Source organism: Amphiura filiformis, chromosome 3 (genome assembly GCF_039555335.1).
Source record: "Amphiura filiformis chromosome 3, Afil_fr2py, whole genome shotgun sequence".
Taxonomy (NCBI): domain Eukaryota; kingdom Metazoa; phylum Echinodermata; class Ophiuroidea; order Amphilepidida; family Amphiuridae; genus Amphiura; species Amphiura filiformis.
In genome coordinates this window covers 20,162,252-20,184,573 of record NC_092630.1, presented here as the reverse complement: position 1 = coordinate 20,184,573, position 22,322 = coordinate 20,162,252, and the positions used below count along the sequence as shown (strand labels likewise).

General features: G+C 35.9%; 1 protein-coding gene across 1 annotated transcript in view; it reads right to left on the bottom strand.

The window, feature by feature from the left end:
- Positions 1-22,322, bottom strand: part of LOC140147111 (muscle calcium channel subunit alpha-1-like) — a 117,547-nt gene that overhangs the window by 6,585 nt on the left and 88,640 nt on the right. The window contains exon 2 of the mRNA XM_072168888.1: positions 13,308-13,447. Coding sequence (XP_072024989.1) covers positions 13,308-13,447 — 140 coding nt within the window. The remainder of the gene's footprint in view (positions 1-13,307; positions 13,448-22,322) is intronic.

The following is a 22,322-nucleotide window of genomic DNA, read 5'->3' as shown; positions in this document are numbered from 1 at the left end:
TCACACTTGATTTTAGATTTAAATTATATTCATGTTGCCTGATCACAATAGAGGCCGTCAGCCTTTCGCCATCTTGTGGGTACAAATGATACGCGTGTTCATGCGTCGGACACTACGCGCAGCTTGCACGCAGCTGTTATCACGCATCATCACGCATGGAGATCGAACGACCATCGCAGCGTGTACCCACAAGATGGCGGCAAATGACGTCACGCTGACGGCCTCTATTGTTAAACTGCCACTACTACATCCACAAGATCAATATAACTTGGATGCAATACAGCCCTGTGCAAATTCTTTACGTAATGCTGATACATGGGTTTAAGACCCCTTAATGCAACATCCTCATTAAGTCGCAGTAGACTGTCTATATAGAGACGTAATTCTGTACACAAGACAGACTGCACTGCACGCTCATACAAATAAATCTCTTCAAATTGACAAAATAAAAGTAAATGCACTTTTTTTGTCATCTACAACATATCGCAACTTGCAGATGTCTATAGGGTCTACCACGTATGTTTACAAAGTGGTAGTAACTGCTCCTTGTATGCAATTCTATCTCTGAAATTCAACAAGTTACTGATATAGTCCCCTGATAAACAATGGTACTTAATGTAAGTTTACATACTTTTCCTCTTGCTGAAGTTATAGGTGAATGGTTCAATTTTTTCATTTGGTGCTTTTCCTTAACCATAACCATACCAAACATTAAAAAACCTCAATTCATAAAGCATATGCATGGGCAGGAATCCCACGTGATGCAATTGCATCATCATGCGAACACACATATGGGCATGGAAAGCTTGGCCGGCCAAGGTAGACCCCTGTGGCAAGGTAAGGCCTGTGCATGTGTCTGGCATCAGAGGGGTCGGTGGTTCAAAACCATGCCCAAGAAAGCGTTTTCTCTTCTTCTTCTTCTTTATTTTTTCCTTCCTTCTTTCCTCCCCCCTCGCCAAAAAGCAACTGGGTTAAAATGATGGCCTACCACCAAACAATCTGGTCCATGGGGCCAAAGGCGGGAGATTTGAAATTGAGATAAGGGCAAAAATGTGGAGTAAAAAACAATAAAATACATAAGAAAATATGCATCACAAATTGGTGTTAGTTTTAACTCAATTTCCATAAGTGCCTCCTTTGGCCCCCATGGAGCAGATCGTATCACATATTTACAGTGTACAGGATCTGTGCATGACCAATAAACCATTAAATGTTGTAGCAGTAAATGTGTTAATTGAAAAACTAGAAACAATGTGGTGGCTATTATGCTAGCCACAGAAGATATCTTACACTTCCCATAATGCATTTCTTCCATTTCAATTTTTTGTACTGATTTGCTATGTTGTGTCACATGGGTCGACAAAGTATACATCCAGATCTTGCAAAATATGTTTATTTCTTGACTAGCGACCCTTGTTCAGCCAGTCTATTCTCAGAATGAAAACAAAGGAAACCTGTACAAAGTAATGGGAGAGGTATTATATTGCAAAGGATTCTGGGAATGGTAAGATATCTTCTATGCATGCTAGCTATCCCTATCAACAGTATATTTTTGCAGGGGTTTCTAAACTTAAAAGGCAATAAAACCATTAAGGGCTGGGGTATGAACGTTTGGACAGTATTTATTTTGGGACATTAGAGCACATCAGACATATCGAATTGCATTCTGAATACGAAGAATGTCATTCTGATATCAAATAATTTTGATTTTTGAAATTAGCAATTTAATACACATTTTATGGCAAATCATTAAAATTGATATTTTTGATATTTAACAGTACTTGAAGTAAACTTTATAAATCTGATGATTTATACTTAAAGTGTATGTAGGTGGGATGAAAAGCCGATGATCAATTGAAAATGTTGACCTTTCGTATTGAAGATATGGATTTTTTTCCCAAAACACAAAAAAATTAGGTCTTTTTGGGAAAAAAATCCATATTTTCAATATGAAAGGTCAAAATTTTCAATTGACCGTCGGCTTTTCCTCCCTTCTATATACACTTTAAGAATATATCATTAGATTTATATAATTTACTTCGAGGACTGTTATATATCAAAAATGTGAAAAATATCAAATTTTTATAATTTGTCATAAAATTTGTATTATATTGTGATTTAAAAAAATGAAAATTATTTGATATCAGAAAGACATGCTTCAGTATTCAGAATGCAATTCGATAGGTCTGAGGTACTCTCATGTCCCACAAAAAATACTGTCGAAACGCAATAAACGCTCATTTTGGATCCCTTAACAAAACAATAATAACATCAAAAGTAAAACATAATCAAATATAATTTTTCTGTTGTTTAACAAAAACGTCACATAATCTCGTAACAACTTTATTACATTTATTCCTGTTTAATAGCAACTACAAAAACAGATTGAGAATGTGGATATGCCTATAAAAGATGGACAGCAATGTTTTTACAGTCTTACTCCATTCCATAGCATAAGACAAAAAGCCTTTAGACACATAAATAAATAAATAAATAAATAAATAACATTTCCCTAGATTTATCAAATACAGTCAATTATTCAGTAGCAACAAATGGGTGACATTTTCAATTTCACCATAGCACTTACTCCTTGTGATTTTCAAATAAATACAATCAAAATATCTGTTATGGCAATGTTTTATGAAATATCCAATAGAAAAGCTGCCTCGCAAAAAGGGATTGATTTTGTTGCAAATAACACAGTCTTTATCACCATGGTAACCAAGACGACCTTCTCATTTACTTTCCTACTGAACCTAGGCATCAATAGCCATGAAAAATCCAAGACAGCTCACATTGATCAATTTATCTCTGGGCAGTGTGTTGGAATGCTGTACAATTCACCTGTTGTGCTATATGCACTTGCGGGTAGTAAGACTACACGGTGTGGTTTCATAGGTATTGAATTGTACCATAACACTTGAGGTGTTAAGCCATATAGCTTCCAAATAGTACCTTTCCTTTCCTTTGCTTTGCATGTAGGTCACAAACAGTGTTCTAGATAAAACCAAAACAAATCAATTTCACAATCAATTTCAATATGGCAATTCCCAATGAATGCAAAGATTTCTTGAAATCCTTTGCAGAGTATTTCATACATTTTACCATATGCCAATATTTTCTTTTTTAGACCACTGCTGGGTACAATTATTGTTAAAAGCACACACCTTGAATTTCTACTAAAGTATGTGCTTTCTACTGAAGATAGCATAGTAATGTTGAAGAAATCTACTAAAGTATCTGCTTTCTACTGAAGATAGCATGGTAATATTAAAGAAATCTACTAAAGTATGTGCTTTCTACTGAAGATAGCATAGTAATGTTGAAGAAATCTACTAAAGTATGTGCTTTCTACTGAAGATAGCACAGTAATATTGAAGAAATCTACAAAAGTATGTGCTTTCTACTGAAGATAGTATAGTAATGTTGAAGAAATCTACTAAAGTATATGCTTTCTACTGAAGATAGCATGGTAATATTGAGGAAATCTACTAAAGTATGTGCTTTCTACTGAGGATAGCATGGTAATGTTGAGGAAATCTATTTAAGTGTGTGCTTTCTACTGAAGATAGCAGATAGCACAGTAATGTTGAGGAAATCTACTAACGTATGTGCTTTCTACTGAAGATAGCATGGTAATATTAAAGAAATCTACTAAAGTATGTGCTTTCTACTGAAGATAGCATAGTAATGTTGAAGAAATCTACTAAAGTATGTGCTTTCTACTGAAGATAGCACAGTAATATTGAAGAAATCTACAAAAGTATGTGCTTTCTACTGAAGATAGTATAGTAATGTTGAAGAAATCTACTAAAGTATATGCTTTCTACTGAAGATAGCATGGTAATATTGAGGAAATCTACTAAAGTATGTGCTTTCTACTGAGGATAGCATGGTAATGTTGAGGAAATCTATTTAAGTGTGTGCTTTCTACTGAAGATAGCAGATAGCACAGTAATGTTGAGGAAATCTACTAACGTATGTGCTTTCTACTGAAGATAGCACTGTAATGTTGAGGAAATTACTAAAGTATGTGCTTCTCACTGAAGATAGCACAGTAATGTTGAAGAAATCTACTACAGTATGTGCTTTCTACAGAAGATAGCACTGTAATGTTGAGAAAATCTACTAAAGTATGTGCTTTCTACTGAAGATAGCACGGAAATATTGAGGAAATCTACTAAAGTATGTGCTTTCTACTGAAGATAGCATGGTAATGTTGAGGAAATCTACTAAATTATGTGCTTTCTACTGAAGATAGCACGGTAATGTTGAGAAAATCTACTAAAGTATGTGCTTTCTACTGAAGATAGCATGGTAATATTGAGGAAATCTACTAAAGTATGTGCTTTCTACTGAAGATAGCATGGTAATGTTGAGGAAATCTATTAAATTATGTGCTTTCTACTGAAGATAGCACGGTAATGTTGAGAAAATCTACTAAAGTATGTGCTTTCTACTGAAGATAGCGGAAATATTGAGGAAATCTACTAAAGTATGTGCTTTCTACTGAAGATAGCATGGTAATGTTATGAAATCTATTAAATTATGTGCTTTCTACTGAAGATAGCACGGTAATGTTGAGAAAATCTACTAAAGTATGTGCTTTCTACTGAAGATAGCATGGTAATATTGAGGAAATCTACCAAAGTATGTGCTTTCTACTGAAGATAGCATAGTAATGTAGAAGAAATCTATTTAAGTATGTAATATTGAGAAAATCTACTAAAGTATGTGCTTTCTACTGAAGATAGCATGGTAATATTGAGAAAATCTACTAAAGTATGTGCTTTCTACTGAAGATAGCATGGTAATATTGAGGAAATCTACTAAAGTATGTGCTTTCTACTGAAGATAGCATAGTAATGTAGAAGAAATCTACTAAAGTATGTGCTTTCTACTGTAGATAGCATGGTAATATTGAAGAAATCTACTAAAGTATGTGCTTTCTACTGAGGATAGCATGGTAATGTTGAGGAAATCTATTTAAGTATATAATGTTGAGAAAATCTAATAAAGTATGTGCTTTCTACTGAAGATAGCATGGTAATATTGAGGAAATCTACTAAAGTATGTGCTTTCTACTGAAGATAGCATAGTAATGTAGAAGAAATCTACTAAAGTATGTGCTTTCTACTGTAGATAGCATGGTAATATTGAAGAAATCTACTAAAGTATGTGCTTTCTACTGAGGATAGCATAGTAATGTTGAAGAAATCTACTCAAGTATGTGCTTTCTACTGAAGATAGCACAGTAATATTGAAGAAATCTACCAAAGTATGTGCTTTCTACTGAAGATAGCATAGTAATGTTGAAGACATCTACTAAAGTATACGCTTTCTACTGAAGATAGCATGGTAATATTGAGGAAATCTATTAAATTATGTGCTTTCTACTGAAGATAGCATAGTAATGTTGAAGACATCTACTAAAGTATACGCTTTCTACTGAAGATAGCATGGTAATATTGAGGAAATCTACTAAAGTATGTGCTTTCTACTGAGGATAGCATGATAATGTTGAGGAAATCTATTTAAGTGTGTGCTTTCTACTGAAGATAGCAGATAGCACAGTAATGTTGAGGAAATCTACTAACATATGTGCTTTCTACTGAAGATAGCACTGTAATGTTGAGGAAATTACTAAAGTATGTGTCTCTCACTGAAGATAGCACAGTAATGTTGAAGTAATCTACTACAGTATGTGCTTTCTACAGAAGATAGCACTGTAATGTTGAGATAATCTACTAAAGTATGTGCTTTCTACTGAAGATAGCACGGAAATATTGAGGAAATCTACTAAAGTATGTGCTTTCTACTGAAGATAGCATGGTAATGTTGAAGAAATCTATTAAATTATGTGCTTTCTACTGAAGATAGCACGGTAATGTTGAGACAATCTACTAAAGTATGTGCTTTCTACTGTAGATAGCATGGTAATGTAGAAGAAATCTACTAAAGTATGTGCTTTCTACTGAAGATAGCATAGTAATGTAGAAGAAATCTACTAAAGTATGTGCTTTCTACTGAGGATAGCATGGTAATGTTGAGGAAATCTATTTAAGTATGTAATGTTGAGAAAATCTACTAAAGTATGTGCTTTCTACTGAAGATAGCATGGTAATATTGAGGAAATCTACTCAAGTATGTGCTTTCTACTGTAGATAGCATGGTAATATTGAAGAAATCTACTAAAGTATGTGCTTTCTACTGTAGATAGCATGGTAATATTGAAGAAATCTACTAAAGTATGTGCTTTCTACTGAAGATAGCATAGTAATGTAGAAGAAATCTACTAAAGTATGTGCTTTCTACTGTAGATAGCATGGCAATATTGAAGAAATCTACTAAAGTATGTGCTTTCTACTGACAATAGCACTGTAATGTTGAGGAAATTACTAAAGTATGTGCTTCTCACTGAAGATAGTGCAGTAATGTTGAAGAAATCTACAACAGTATGTGCTTTCTACTGAAGATAGCATGGTAATGTTGAGGAAATCTACTAAAGTATGCACTTTCTACTGAAGATAGCATGGTAATATTGAGGAAATCTACTAAACTATGTGCTTTCTACTGAAGATAGCATGGTAATGTTGGGGAAATCTACTAAACTATGTGCTTTCTACTGAAGATAGCATGGTAATGTTGAAGAAATCTCCTAAAGTATGTGCTTTCTACTGTAGATAGCACTGTAATGTTGAAGAAATCTACTAAAGTATGTGCTTTCTACTGAAGATAGCATGTAATGTTGAGAAATCTACTAAAGTATGTGCTTTCTACTGAAGATAGCACGGTAATGTTGAAGAAATCTACTACAATATCTGCTTCCTACTGTAGATAGCATGGTAATGTAGAAGTAGTTATGCAACCGGATTAATTACCATAGCAATGGTTGAATGTGTCACCCTTGCACTTGATGTTACGTTCCACTGCATTGCACATATATTATCAAAGAACAGGGATAAAGACCTGGATCATAATTCTATAGAATATTCATATCATGCTGATCACTCACACCTATAAGATTAGTATCTTTGAAAAGAGCATAATTGTATTTAAGCTATGATACAGTCATATACAGGTCATGAGTGCAACCTGCTTATAGTGCAGGGTGATACATTCAAAGACAGTATGCACTTATTACTATTCGCTGTTGAAGTGATGTAATAATCGGATTAACTACCATAGCAATAGATGAATACAATTTTTGAATAGATCGCCCTGCACTACAAGCAGATTGCACTAATCACATGTGTATGTCTGCAAACATAGATTGAATACATAGATTGAATCTTGCAGGTGCGAGTGATCAGCCTTTCTTTGACATCTATGGTTCAATGCATAGGTACCGCGTGAACGTTGTAGTGCAGTGCGATCTATTCGACTTCAACGGCGAATGGTAATTAATCATGTTACATAACTACTTCTACAGCGAATAACCAGAGTACAAATTTCTTGAACCCAAACTGACACATTCCACAGAGGCAATTTGACCTTATGATATTTGACTACTACTCCAATCCCCAAGGTGCACCAGTCTATTTTCTATTTCCAATTGATCTCACAGTGTCAAACCTTCCATGTAATCCCTGAAGGGATGATGTTACAGTCCATTCTGAATAGCACTAAATTTATGGAGGTATAATTTTTCATGATTCTCAGATCTCAGCATTTTTGCAGGCTACTAATTTCACAAGTTTCTTCAGTCAAAAACACTTCACTATATGACTAAATATATGCTATGGATGTTGTGTAAATTCGCACTTATCATCTTATTTACAAATATAGTGAAAATACAAATCTAAAATATGCCCTATACAGTAGCAGAGGATGATTTAAGCACTTCCCAGCAAGTCTTGCGGTTAGCACAGCTGTGTGAGCGAACATGACACCACTGTCCGCCCACTGCCTACACACGTGCATGGTTAAATTTGAATTTGGACAGATATATTTACAATAAAAACACCTTTAAGGTTAGCCGAGAGTTTTTCATGCGCTTGATTTCAGAGGGCGTAAGTTCATAACAGAAACAGCCATGCAGAAAATGAACAAGCGTACTGGGACGTAGGCCTACTTTACAATAGAATATTGATCCACGGTCAAGACATGAAACTTGGCTTAGCTCGTGCCCGGAGCTCGTGAGTCGGGGCGGGCGGGGTGTCATGAGGGCGGCATGCGGGTCGGATGCCGAGGGAGGGCACAAGCCGTTTTCGGCAATTTTCATAAGGATTTTATAAATTTTAAATATAACATCAACAACAGTATCAAAAAGCAATTATTTGCAAATCGAATTTGGGAAGAATAAAAAAAAAGACAGACTTAGCAGGCCTACAAATTTCTGAATTATATAAAGTGAAAAACAATCAATCACGATTCACTGCAGTCAGCGAATCAATCAAATAAAACTAAAAAGAAAGGAGCAAGAAAGAATAAAGAAATAGTGAAAAAGAGAAAGAAAGAGAGAGAGAGAAAAAAAAAGAACGACAAAGAAAGGAAGAAAGAGAGAAAGAAAAAAAAAAAAAAAAAAAAAGAAAAAGAGAAAGAAAAGAGGAAAGAAAGAAAGTAAAAATGAGAAAAGAAAAAAAAAGGAAAGAAAATTCAGCCACACGGGACTCGAACCCACAAAAATTGTTCATAACAGATTCCCAGTCCAACGCCCATACATCAGCTTACGAAATTTCTTGTTCTCGAAGCGTATATGTAACTATTGATGCAATTACTTAATGATTACAATCGCGTCCGCACAATGGCTCTTAGAATAAACACGCATGTCGGCGCTGAAATTTTGAACGAAGTGATGGAGGAAAAACCTCGTTTTTTGCAATACTATCTTCAATTTGGAGTGAAAATCAAATGGGATAGCAATTGGCAGAATGTTGAGAAATAATGTAGGTATTCAGATGTCTAAATTAACGCCCGTTATCAAGATATCGATAATTTCACAAAACAGTTTTTTCTCAGACAAGATTCTCGAAAATGTTCCCCAAAAAGCGGGCTTTTTAAATTTAATCGGTACTGTATTTGGTTCTTCCCCATGGCAACATTATTTCTTTAATCGATTTGTAGTACAATACAAAAAAGGAGAAAACAATCACTCGGCGTGGTTTTATACGGAGCGAACATTTGAAAAAAACTGCATGGAACGTGCTTTTGATCTTGTGAACATGGTGCGTAAAAATGATTTAAACGAAGGATTTTCAAACGGATTCTAAATTTTTTATAAACACACAAAAATAATGTAAAGATACATCCATGCACCAACATTTGACTCACTGCGATATTTGATTGCTGAGAAAAGCGGTTTTAGAGAACAACTTTATCGTCTTTTATCGTTTTTATATCGTTTCTTCGTGTAACCTTAAAAGGTTGGTCGATTTCACATTTTATGTTATCTACAGAAGATGTGAATTATCCTTCATGCATACATCACTTTAGATCTAAATTCGACCAAGTAATGACGACACACGGGCAATTCTAAAACAACATCTTTTGCACAGAGTTCAATGGGATTTGAAAAGTAAAGTGGCAGTTGAAACTCTAGTGATAACACTTTTACAGTGCATGATGGGGCTTCCTTAAATCATCCTCTGACAGTAGCTACAGCACTAAATCTGCCCTTCTCAAGGCCATAATTGACGACATCGCCGTAGCTCCTGGCTGGCTTCCTATTCAAATGGACTAATCTCTTTTACCTTTTTCCCTTCACACAACAAATTCAATATGATCTGAACATAAATAGCTCATAATAACAAGTAATATTTAGATGGGAGCCTGTCATGTTATGATACATTTTTATGGTATACTGTAACATTATATATATAGCTAGATGTGATACACATAGCTAACTGCATGTATGTCTTTCAAGCCAGCACATTTTAATAGAATTAAAATAGAAATTTGTTGTGTTTAGATGCTGAAACTGTATTGTGACATTTTTGATGTGATCAAATAAGTCGTTTGTTGAGCAAAATCAAAATTCACTTTTCAATTTCATTTCATGCACCACTTTCTGAGCTTCATTTTGCTGGAAATTAGAGATATGGTCATATTAGTGTTGCTCAGAACAATAAAATACATAGGAAGTTGAAGAAACATGTTTTAATGGACTTATTGTAGGCACCTGTATGTACCTATGTAGTACTTAATTCCATATTATTATTTATTTGTCAATTTTGGCCGAGAGCACTGCATCTCACGCTCAGCAGTGGTGTCCTCATCCATCATCTCACCCATTCTATGTATTTCCTCATGTATACTCTGAACCTTACATATCTATTAATTATTAGTATGTTGTTTGTAATTTTATGATGATTTGAAAAAAAAATGAACTGAACCATTGTCACTTTAATGCAATGAATAAACAAGAACAAAGTAAACCAATGTCATCTGGAGACAGCAATACACTAACAAGTCAAATTCAGGAATTAATATTGTACTTTTTGGCCCCCACACATATGTGTGGGAGCCAAAAAGTACAAATTAGTAAGATTCTCACAGCTATAAAACAAAGAGTGATATAAAATTACATATTGCACTTTTTGTAGTATATTGGGAATACGCCCATCCCTACTTATCATAATACGGACCTGATATCGCCCAGGACGTGGCCTTCGACCTTTGATAATCACTGGACTCTATACCATTCTGGTAAATCCCACCTAAATACATAATATTGGCGACGAGAATCATTTTTATGGAACCTACAGCAAAGTTTCAGGTGACGGAACTGTTATAGCACCTATGGATAACTTGGCTAACGTACGACGGACATTTTGGGACTTTAAAACAGTGATTTACGATCGCGAATTTTTTACTCGCGAGCAGACGACACACGACGTAACTGCAGAATTTTGCACCAAAGAGATAAGCTTACCAATCGACGAGTGATATAAAATTACATATTGCACTTTTCAAACAGGATTGTAAAAAAAGATAAGGTTGTATACACTTCATATATGAGAATTCACACAAAAAAGGATTGCACAACCTGCACTGTGCATGCAGGAAACATGAAGTTTTAAAAAAACCACACTTGTTTAGCAACTTTTCAAAGTAGAGTATAGGACCGTATAGGACTGTTGTGGAAGCAGAATGTCCCGAAACACAGCAAGCAGGATGCGCTGAAACACAGGGTACGACCACAATCTCCTCATCTAGATGGAGAAAGAAGCTCTTTTGTATGGGCCCAGTTGGCAAGCCTTTCGGCTAACCTTCGACAATGATCTTCTCTTCTATCTGACAGGCGCTCAAGTTTGCAAGCTTGCAACGCCTCAGCATAAGAGGTGAATCTCTGGTCTTTGGAGTTGTTCTAATTGCTTTGTTTGATTTTATAAAAAATCATTACGTATAGTGATATAGACTAGATTAAAAGAATTTTCTAAATTTAAAACTTCTCAGGAGCGCTTTCACAGTACCATCTGTATCTTCAGCCAGATGTTATGGCTCTGATGATTTATGATGACGTCAAACCTTTAGATGACACTTGTGTGCCATACAATAGAAAAAGCTAAGCAGTCAGGGACTGTCTATGAATTCTCTTCTTTAGATTGTATGTGATGCTATATAGATAAACATTGGTGAAACAGGCAGAAAGTTGGAAAACACAAATCAAAGGCTGCTGGTCCCAAATCTGCTGTACATGTACAATGTACATGTACAGCAGATTTGGGACCAGCAGCCCTGTACATGAGCATATTGCAGGAGTAATTGTTCCCATCAAATAGATTGGGAAAATGTAAATGTGCTGAAGAGAGTCTAAAGAATTTTCCAGAAGGGTTTAAGAAGCCAACCACATCAGAAAAAAAGGACCGAACTTGAACAGAGACACTGGACTGGACTTAGATCCAGTTTGGGACATCCTTCTCATTCCTAAGGCCATCAGGTGATGAGGAAAACACCTTTGACACCATCTAAAAGCGTGACATCCAAGGTTGTCAAACCATAAATCATCAGAGCCATAACATCCTGCTGCAGAACACAGTTGATACTGTGAAAGCGCTCCCGGTAAGCGATCAAATTTAGTAGTGTTGAAGTTAAAAAATTCTTTAAATTTTGTTTGATTTGTTGTCAACGTAGACCCTCCCTCGGGTCCATGGAGAACGACTGGTAATGTAGATTACATAGCATTAAAAATCAACCCAATACATGGACCCTCCCAGTCTGTAAGCAATTTCACTTCCAGTTCCCACAAAATGCTGGGAGTTCACTTTTACGGATTTGGAGTCACACAATCTTTCTATATACCACGTCCATGTTTTCACCACATTAACGTTTGTGTAAGCGACTAAAACAACGATATTGTATCCGACCAATCAATGCAGCTTGGCAGCGCGGGGATATTTGAAAAGGCTTCCCTAGCTAAATAATGTGCAAACATTTGCAAACCGCCACGCGATAATATACATAATATGGACAATAGGCCTAAGTCCGAGTCGAGTGGTTGCCTTTTTTATTATTGCGCGTACCATGGGTCTATCAGGCAGCGTGCCACTTGAGCTCAATACCTCTCAGTTGTTGACAAGTGTCCCATCCGATCTTGCGTCATATCCCGCGGCATAGCTTTGTGCTACCATATTTGAATTGAAACTGGGGCGGGGCTTTCGTAATTGACATCAGAATCACCGGGCTTCGTTGAGCGAATATTTGGAAGTGAGATCTGAAACACATTGGACCAGTCGAGGATTCAGCGCTCAATGTACTTTCGCGTTCACTAACATGACTAATAATATGAGTATGTTTCTATATTGCTGCACTGACTGTGTGTGTAATCAGTGGCGTCGATTTGTGGATGAAGAGGAATGGGGTTTTGGCATTGAGAAAACTAAGGGGGGGGGGTTACAGGAATAGGGCATTATGTAAATATTTATTGTTACATTATCCAGAGATGGAACTGAACCGAGACTGGGGCCAGTCTATTGTCAACGAGGAGTGGCAGACAACATCTGCATAGTCATAACATTCGTACAGTGATTAGTTCTTCATCATTGAAACCAAATTTTTTCAGCAGTTTGAGCATATCAACTTTTGGGTGGACTTCTTTATGAGTTCATTTACATTTTCTCCCACTTCAAGTCATTTTGAAGGGAAAAAAGGCTAGGGACTCATAATGTTGCTATCTACTGAAGACAGCAGTGATTTTATTCAATATTGAGATGAAGACATTCAAACATTTTTTGCCTTTTGTTGTGTTCTCACAGACAAAGATTGCATCCCCTGTATTATTATTGTTTTCAATAGCTCAGATTTAGCAACTTTAATACTTACCACCAATATTCTGATATTTAGTGAAAAAAAGAAGAAATACTTACCCTATAACTACAATTATAAAATCTAGTATATTCCAGGCATTTCGTAGGTAGGCTCCCGCATGGAAGAGGTAACCATAGGCAACAATCTTGAGAACAGCTTCTAATGTGAAAATCACTATGAAGATATACTCCACACTTTCCTGCAATAAATAAATAAATAAATAAACAAAAAGAAAGAGAAGCATTAGGTAAGGAATTCAAATATGTGGAATCTTGGGAAAAATAATAATAATAATAAATAATAACAGTCATAATAATAATAATGATAACAGCTGCCACCGCACCACCACTATCATCATCATTATCATATACTCATTGTGATGTTGTCATTATCATCATCCTCCATCATCATCATCACCACCATTATTACTGACGACACACAGTATATGTTCCTCTCCTTTCTATCATCCCCATTGAAATTACTTGAAACTTGTTCCCAGCAACTCCCACTACACCCACCCACCCAGCAAAGACAATATAAGACAATACTAATCCGATGTTGATTGATCCCATCTAATTTGTAGAATCAGGTCACATATAGCTGGCAATGTATATACCTAGCTGCAATAAATTGAATCAATCTACACCTCAATATTTAGGCACTCCAATTGCCACTATACACACTCACATTCAAGAAGACCTTAAGTCGTGTTCACATTTTGAGTTACACCCGGTGTAAACTTACGCTTACATTGATAAAAATTCCACAAATATTTTCCTTACTCCTACCGCGTGTCCACACCTAACCTACTCCTAGCACTACGCCGACTAGTTCCACCAAGTATTCACTTCTGGTCGGCGTAAACATTGGCTACCACTTCCGGTGTTTCTGTGACCTTTATCAACCACGCGATATGTAATTTCTTAGTTCCGACCAACAAAAGGTCAAACTTACTCCGGGTGCCAGGCGTAATCTGCGTTTACATTGCAACTTCGCCTGGCGGAAGTTACACCTAGCTCGCTACTCCTGACTTTTGTCAGGAGTAAATCGTCGGACGTACGCCTGGCGGAACTTACGCTGACCATCGTTCACACTGTACCCCCGGAACTGTACCTACTCCTGGCAGCACCTACCGCTACTCCTAGCAACTTGCGCCGGGCGTACGTCCGACAATGTGAACACGACCTTAATTGGAAAATTAAGATGCACAAGGGGTGTAAAGTTTCTTATTTTCACTCTCTTCAATTAACACCATGAAATGAATTTCTTCATAGAATGCCATTTAATCTACTTGACAGAGTTGAGCTTATTGAAGTTGTCTGCCCTGAAACAATTGATTGTATAGTATTACTGAAATGAGGCAATGGATGGAGACAAGTGAGACACTCCAATTCTAGGACACCCACAATTTGAACAGTTTAAAGGCACATTGTGTGATGAGAACTACCTGCCGATTGGCCGAAAAAAAGTTTTCATTATCAATTGGACCAATCAGCATCATTGTTAGAATAATTTCACCATGCTAAAAAACTGGGGTGGATTATTTGCAAAGCTCCATTCTGATTGGTGATTTAAGCAAAGTATTCTAAGTAAAGATATCATGTAATTGACCAATCAGAGGCAACGTTAGATCGACAGGGAGTGCTCGGGGGGTTAACAATTCTGCACCAATTGTTGGTGTTGTTTTAGGAAGACTCTAGATGCAAAAAAATAAAACGTTGAGAAAAATTATATTAGCATGTGACATGGATCAACTCTGAATCATATCTATCCTAACTTACAAGATTCATCTGTTTACTTTGTTGATTTACACAAATGATTCATTACATCAACTTTTCAGCCATCTTGGAATAGATATATCAGAATTCTAGTAACAATTGAAATTTCAAACTCAAAAGTTTTTGAATATGTTTACAATTTTTTTTCTTTCTGATCCCGACTCGAACTGAAAGCCCGGGGGGCCACTTCCATTGTGGGCTGTACACCATCCGCGATAATAAAAACGCGTAAAAAGAGTAGTTTTTCGTGGGTAGGCACGATACACACATATCGTGTTTAGGGTGTCAAAAATATGAAAAATTGGAAAATAGGGTAGCAAAATTGCAATTGCTAATACGCGGAAATGAAATTTAGGGTATGAAATTTGATGCAAGGAATAAAATCCCTGTTTAGGGTGTGAAAACAGGCGCGGGTTACTTGTTTAGGGTATCGTTTTAGCAAAGGGTTAAATCCTTGTTTAGGGTGCTTTTCAAAAGTTGATTATCGCGGATATTAAACAGGCCACAATGGGAGTGACCCCCCTGGGACTGAAAAAAGTCTGCATATATCACCTTTGAATTTGAAAACCATGTTTACTACAATTATTATGGCAGAACATTGATTTTGTACAATATGGTAAGAAACCTCATTTTAATAGGTGCAACAAATGTGATGTTGATACATTTCCTCCAAGACATAGGAAAAATAACATCTGAGCATGAACATTTTGAAAATCATAGCCATTCACAAATTTCATAATGTGTGACATTTCCTTGCATGCATAAATGAGCTGCATTTCATTGCTGCAACAATAGGGTGATGAGTTCAGACCTGCACCTGACAAATTTAAGTTATTGCATATCAATTAAAATTACACATGTCTGCCATCAAGCTGGGCTAAGGAGAAGAATCTAGGCCAGATGAAAAGCACATGCATTTGTGAAAATGGTGCAGTCACAAGTTGAATTCAATTCAGGAAATTCAGAGTATTTGAGTCTCATCATTGTGGCATTTATTTAATCAGTAGAAGTGTAAGGAATTTGACAAATGTCGGGGTGTGTATGTGATATAAAGCAAAGATGAATATTATTAGTTCCTTAATGATAACTGCATGTTGTGGTGTTTAATAGGGGATATGGGTTTTACTTTTAACTAGTCTTACTGGTGGGCAAAGAAAGAAGATGAAGAGAATTGTTTTTTTCTGCTTTGGTTTTGAACCACGGATCCGTCGGGGCAGAGCAGAAGGTGGGACTATACTCGTGTCAGTACGGTATATGTGTGTACCTTGGCCAGCCAACATTTTGTGCCTATATGTGCCCATCCACCACAAACTGGTCGTAAAGTCGGCATTTTCCATTTTGAGATACAATCAAAAACAGTATATGGATTTCTATGTAAAATATATTAGGAATTTGACCTTTGATGAACCATAACTTCAATTCCAGATGTCGGATGAGGCTGGTTGAGGTGTTATTTTAAAGCTGAAGTTGAATTCTTTCAAAAGCTGCAATAAACAGAAAATGACCTAGAGCCGACTTTACTACCACTTTGTGGTGGATGGTCACATATGTGTATTTGGATGATTACGCAATCGCATCACATGGAATACTTGTGCTTGCAGTCACTTTGTGGTGTAGCCTTTTCTGGTAGTGTTAAAGTTAAAACAATTTTTTTCTAAATTTTTAAAATTACAAACAAAGAATTTGACAAATATAAGTTGAGACATGACCAAAAAATCAGCTTTAAAAACAGTTGACTGAATTTATGTAAAGCCATATTGTAACATTTGCTGAGGAGGATGCCCTCTATATACTTTTCAAAATTCTGTTCTTTACTTGATTATATTATAATGTACTTTATTAAATTAACATACCCTGCACAAATCAAGACTCTAGGCGCTGTAGTTTTGTCAAAATTCAAGATTTTGAATCAAACACAGGAACTGTTGTTTAATTATTATGATGGAAATATTAGTCGAACGCGTACGCGATGTTCATAACATGCGGAACGGTCACACACACATCAAAGGAACATACCGTAGCACGACAGATGGAGTGACGAGCATTGGCGACAATGGCGCTGGTAGTAAATTCCAATTTTCTTTGCTTTACTTCAGTTGTTCGGCTCCAAATTGAAAGGTGACATATCTGACAGTAAAAGCTAACATTTTATGAAAAAGAAATACTAATCTATTTTTTTATGGAAATGTTACAATATGGCTTTAAAAAATCATACATTATTGTGTTAAAGAACCATGTCTTTGATGGATGAGCATGTTTGCGCTGCTAATGAGTGCTGGTCATATTGCTGGCTGGTGAAGTCACTGACCACAACAACCAATAGGTAATTAGCATCACATAATCACCCAAAATGTCAATGCTATTGCTGCTTGGTAGACATACAAGTTCATTACATCACCTCATTAGGTTCTCTACTCAGTAATTGGTCAAAACCTTGTTAATAATGCCAAGATGCACTTTGCATGGGTTGTATTACTCAAGCTAAATCAGTCGCAAGAACTAACTCATTTAAATTCTTGGCTTTAAAATTGACATAAATGGTCAGGATTGGTTGATCTGGCACAGCACTTTTAGTTAGTTCGGCTGGACTCTTGCATTTCAGCAATTTCTTCTTTTTTCTTCTCGAAACCTGATATAATTTGATCGAGCTCCTTAATTATATGACCAAATTTAGACAAAAAATTCACAACCCCCCCCCAACCTTTGCATTTGACATGACCCGTTTGGGGTAAAATGTCACACATGAGTACTTTTGGCTAAAAATGCAATTTTCACCAAAAATACTACATCTACAGATTTTTTTATTGCATTTTGGCATTTGATTGTTCTTGACATTAAAAATATTTAAAATCTGTTGATTGTTAATGCAACATTCTGACTTTTAAAAGCTATATGCATCTCTTCATAGATGAACCATTTTTGGTCCAAACAATATCAAAATTGGCTTTTCTCCACGGTTGCAAATTTCATCTTATTGGATCGCATATATATCGGCTTTTGATGCATGGTAGTTTATATAATACTGTGAAAGTGGACATTTTCGCATGATTAATTGTTCGCGCTTTGCGAATTTTGATCTGTTTTCCTTGTTTTTAAATTCAAGATTCTAAGTTTCCTTACATTAGCCTGTACACAAAAGAAATATATTCGCACGTTGTTATTTTCGCGGTAGCAGCTTGCAACGCCAAAAGCGTAAAAATAAATGTAGCACGAAAATTTCACTTTTACAGAAGTTAAGGGATCTAAAATGAGCGTTTATTGCGTTTCGACAGTATTTTTTGTGGGACATGAGAGCACCTCAGACCTATCGAATTGCATTCTGAATCTGAAGCATGTCTTTCTGATATCAAATAATTTTCATTTTTGAAAATCACAATATAATACAATATGACAAATTATAAAAATTTGATATTTTTCAAATTTTGATATATAACAGTCCTCAAGTAAATTATATAAATCTAATGATATATTCTTAAAGTGTATGTAGCTGGGAGGAAAAGCCGACGGTCAATTGAAAATTTGGACCTTTCATATTGAAGATATGGATTTTTTTCCCAGAAAGACCTTTTTTTGTGTGTGTTTTTGGAAAAAAAATCCATATATTCAATACGAAAGGTCAAAATTTTCAATTGATCGTCGGCTTTTCATCCCACCTACATACACTTTAAGTATAAATCATCAGATTTATAAAGTTTACTTTAGTACTGTTAAATATCAAAATATCAATTTTTAATGATTTGCCATAAAATGTGTATTAAATTGCGAATTTCAAAAATCTAAATTATTTGATATCAGAAAGACATTCTTCATATTCAGAATGCAATTCGATATGTCTGATGTGCTCTAATGTCCCAAAATAAATATTGTCCAAACGTTAATACCCCAGCCCTTAAGTAGCAGTATTCTTGTAATCATGAATAACAACTTGTCACTGACTGTGTGCATCTCTACAACTGTGTCTTTATCACACTCCTTTATTCCCAATAGGCCTTTGCCTGCAAAACTGTTTACTTCAATTCAACATGATACGCACCTCAAGCACACACATTTTCCGATTGAGTTAGCAAGCTAAACCTTGCAATTAAATCCTGGTCAGGCTAGTGACAGTAAGTGTGATTTACAAGCCCATCATACATCCACCAAACTGCTATTGCTCTATCTTCACACATGCATGAAACACTTGATACCTAAACACTCAATAATGCATATGTCTTAATGCAGTTAAATGGCTAGGAAGTTGTAAAGCAGTGCACCCATGAGTAACGTGTATAAGGACAATCTGATGTCACGCCAAAACAAAGTTGCATACTTTTCAATGTCAAGCAATTCTATAGCTTTGCCAAATATAGGCCCAGGTTTATATATTTGGCACAGATTAGCTCAGATTATTTCCAAAACCATGCTCACCATGGTAACACATTCTGTTTTCGCTGATGTGACGAGGTGATGAGCGGTCTAAGGCCCTGATTGAACAGATTCATCAGGATCGGTATAGTAAACTGGTAAGTTCTTTGTATCTGATCCAGAATTTTCACTTACTTGTGTACGTTTCAACAACACCTGTTGTCTTTATCAACACTTGATGGGTAGTGACTGCTACTGACAACCGACGCTATTAAGAAAGAGGAGGGGCACCACCATGAACAGAGACGAAGGACAGTACCAACTATCTCACATATTTGAGGAGTTTCTGAAACAGGGATCCAAAAAATCCCTTGGAGGAAAACCAACTGGCAACTCCAAGATCAACGCTGGAACTACTTCTAGCATCGGTTGTCAGTAGCAGTCACTACCCATCAAGTGTTGATAAAGACAACAGGTGTTGTTTTTAACTTGTTGAAACGTACACAAGTAAGTGAAAATTCTGGATCAGATACAAAGAACTTTGTTACCGGTCTAAGGCCCTGTAAAAAAAAGTTTGTAGTCTATCTCACTTCCCTGGTTTGAGCCCACCTGGTTGTAAACGATAATTGTTCTTGATTTATTTCAGGGTGCTCCAGTCAGGGCAGGACGAAATATCATGTGTTTATTGATGATACTTTCTCCCATGCCTCCTTCAGGCATAGGTTAATGTGAGGTAGCCTTAAACTTCCCAAAACAGACTTGTGAACTAGGTGATTTGGATATTGAAATATGCATAATTGCATGAATTGCAGTAATCTGCTACTGTGTTGTACTTTCTGTATGCCAACAGACAGAAAGTACAACTATTGGATGACACTTTTGTCAAAGGTCTGGATCTGCAAGAAAAGATCGCAGGCAAACATTATGTAATCATTAGACTATGCCATAGTTGATTTTTGATAAATAAAAATATGTTATTAATCATGATGAACGCATTCAGTTGAACTTGATATTTATTACATCAAAATACTAGTATAAAATGGTTATGAAAAAGTTTATATAATTATATTTGTGACAGTAAAAGTAAAGTATACGTAGGCTTATATTATTAAATGCAACATATCACTATGGCATAACTATAATGGCACTTCAATACTGAACAATTCTAATTTTAGAATCTGCCAGTTTATTACGAGTTAAAAATCGAATATGGACTTTCACTTTTAAGCAGAACTTTACCCAGGGACTTCATTCTCTAAAACACACTGTCAATCATACTTGTTTATCAATCAAATCTAACCACAAGACTAAGCATGGTGGTACAATACGCGCTAGATGCATACGTTCATCCACCAACTTTCGCGCCAGCACAAAAGCGCTGCATTCCAAAGATAGATGTGCACCATGTATAGTTAATGGTAATGGTACGTGTCGGGAGGATTTAAACAATAACGAGATCTGGGCGACCAATCACAAGCCAGATTCATTTAAAGATGCATTACATCATGACCAATCGAGTCCCATGTTAAAAATATTAACCGCAATCCAAAGTCAGTAGTCCACTTGGGAAGCTAACATACAGAAGGAGTACGGTGACTGTAAAGATGATCAGTTGTGAAAATCTATCAATTGTGCACAAATTAATTAAAGGAGTATTTTGTGATCCTAGCATCCTCTATTTATGTCATTTTTCATTAGATATCCATGAAAAAAACCTATTCCCAACATTTCAGTTGATTCCGATTTTGCCTCCGCGAGTTACGCATGATTATGTGTATTACACTGCTCCATAGACAATGCGTTGTAATTTCGTTCTGGTGCACCAGAACGAAATTCAAATTTCACGATATCTTTGCTAAACGAATTAATCTGCAAGAAATATTTTGTACATAAACATTATGTAGCCAGAGGTTTCCAGTGATATAAAAATCTCAACTTTTTTTTGAGAAAAGTGGGGGATGAGGCTGTGGATCACGAAATGCCCTTTTAAATCGGAGTTTTAAGCTTAAATGCAATATCCAGAGTATGCACAAATATGACAATGGGCAAGTGGACTACGGAGTAGTCTATGTAATCATAGGTTTCTGATGGTTTAAACGCTCAACTTTTTTTGAGTTCGTTGGGGAGATGAAGCTGCGGATCACAAAATGCCCCTTTAATCTACTAATGTTGCCAATTAATTAATCTACTAATGTTGCCAATTAAATACCAATCATCAGGAATTAAGCCTGGGATCTCATACATCAAAGACCAGTACCCTAACCATTACACCACACTGTCTACCATAAACAAAAATAATAATAAACATTGAACCATATACTGGCCCATATGCCTACAAAACAGTGTGCATGTCATACAGCTTCATCTACTGAAGAAAGCTGTCTAATACATGTTATCTACTGAAGATAGTAAGCTGTCTAATAAATGTTATCTACTGAAGATAGTAAGCTGTCTGATAAATGTTATCTACTGAAGATAGATATATTTCTTTTTCTCTGTTATTATTATTAAAACTATATTCTAATAAGTTTTCAATGCATTCAGGTTAGGTGTTTGAGCGTTAATTACAGCGTGTTACCACTCCTGTCTTCCCAATATATGCAGCTACACATTTCTACGTCTGGGTGGAGAGGGGCAACAGAGGTAAAGGCCTATTTCACAGAATTTAAACACATCAACACAAATTCCTTTGTGCTCATGAACCCATACTGCATTGCAATGCCAGTACCCACTGTTTCCTTTTTCTTTAATGCTCTGCATGCTAGCCATGCGTTTCAACGAAAAAAGTTCCAAGTTTTGAAATATTTTCTCAAAATATCAAGAGCTATCTTAAGAACTACTGAACCAATACTAGGCTTGTTTGTACTCATTTTAATGCATTTTTCATGCTGATTCCAAATATGGTTATGAAAATTTACATTTCTGAAATTTTTGAATTTTGAATTTTTTTTT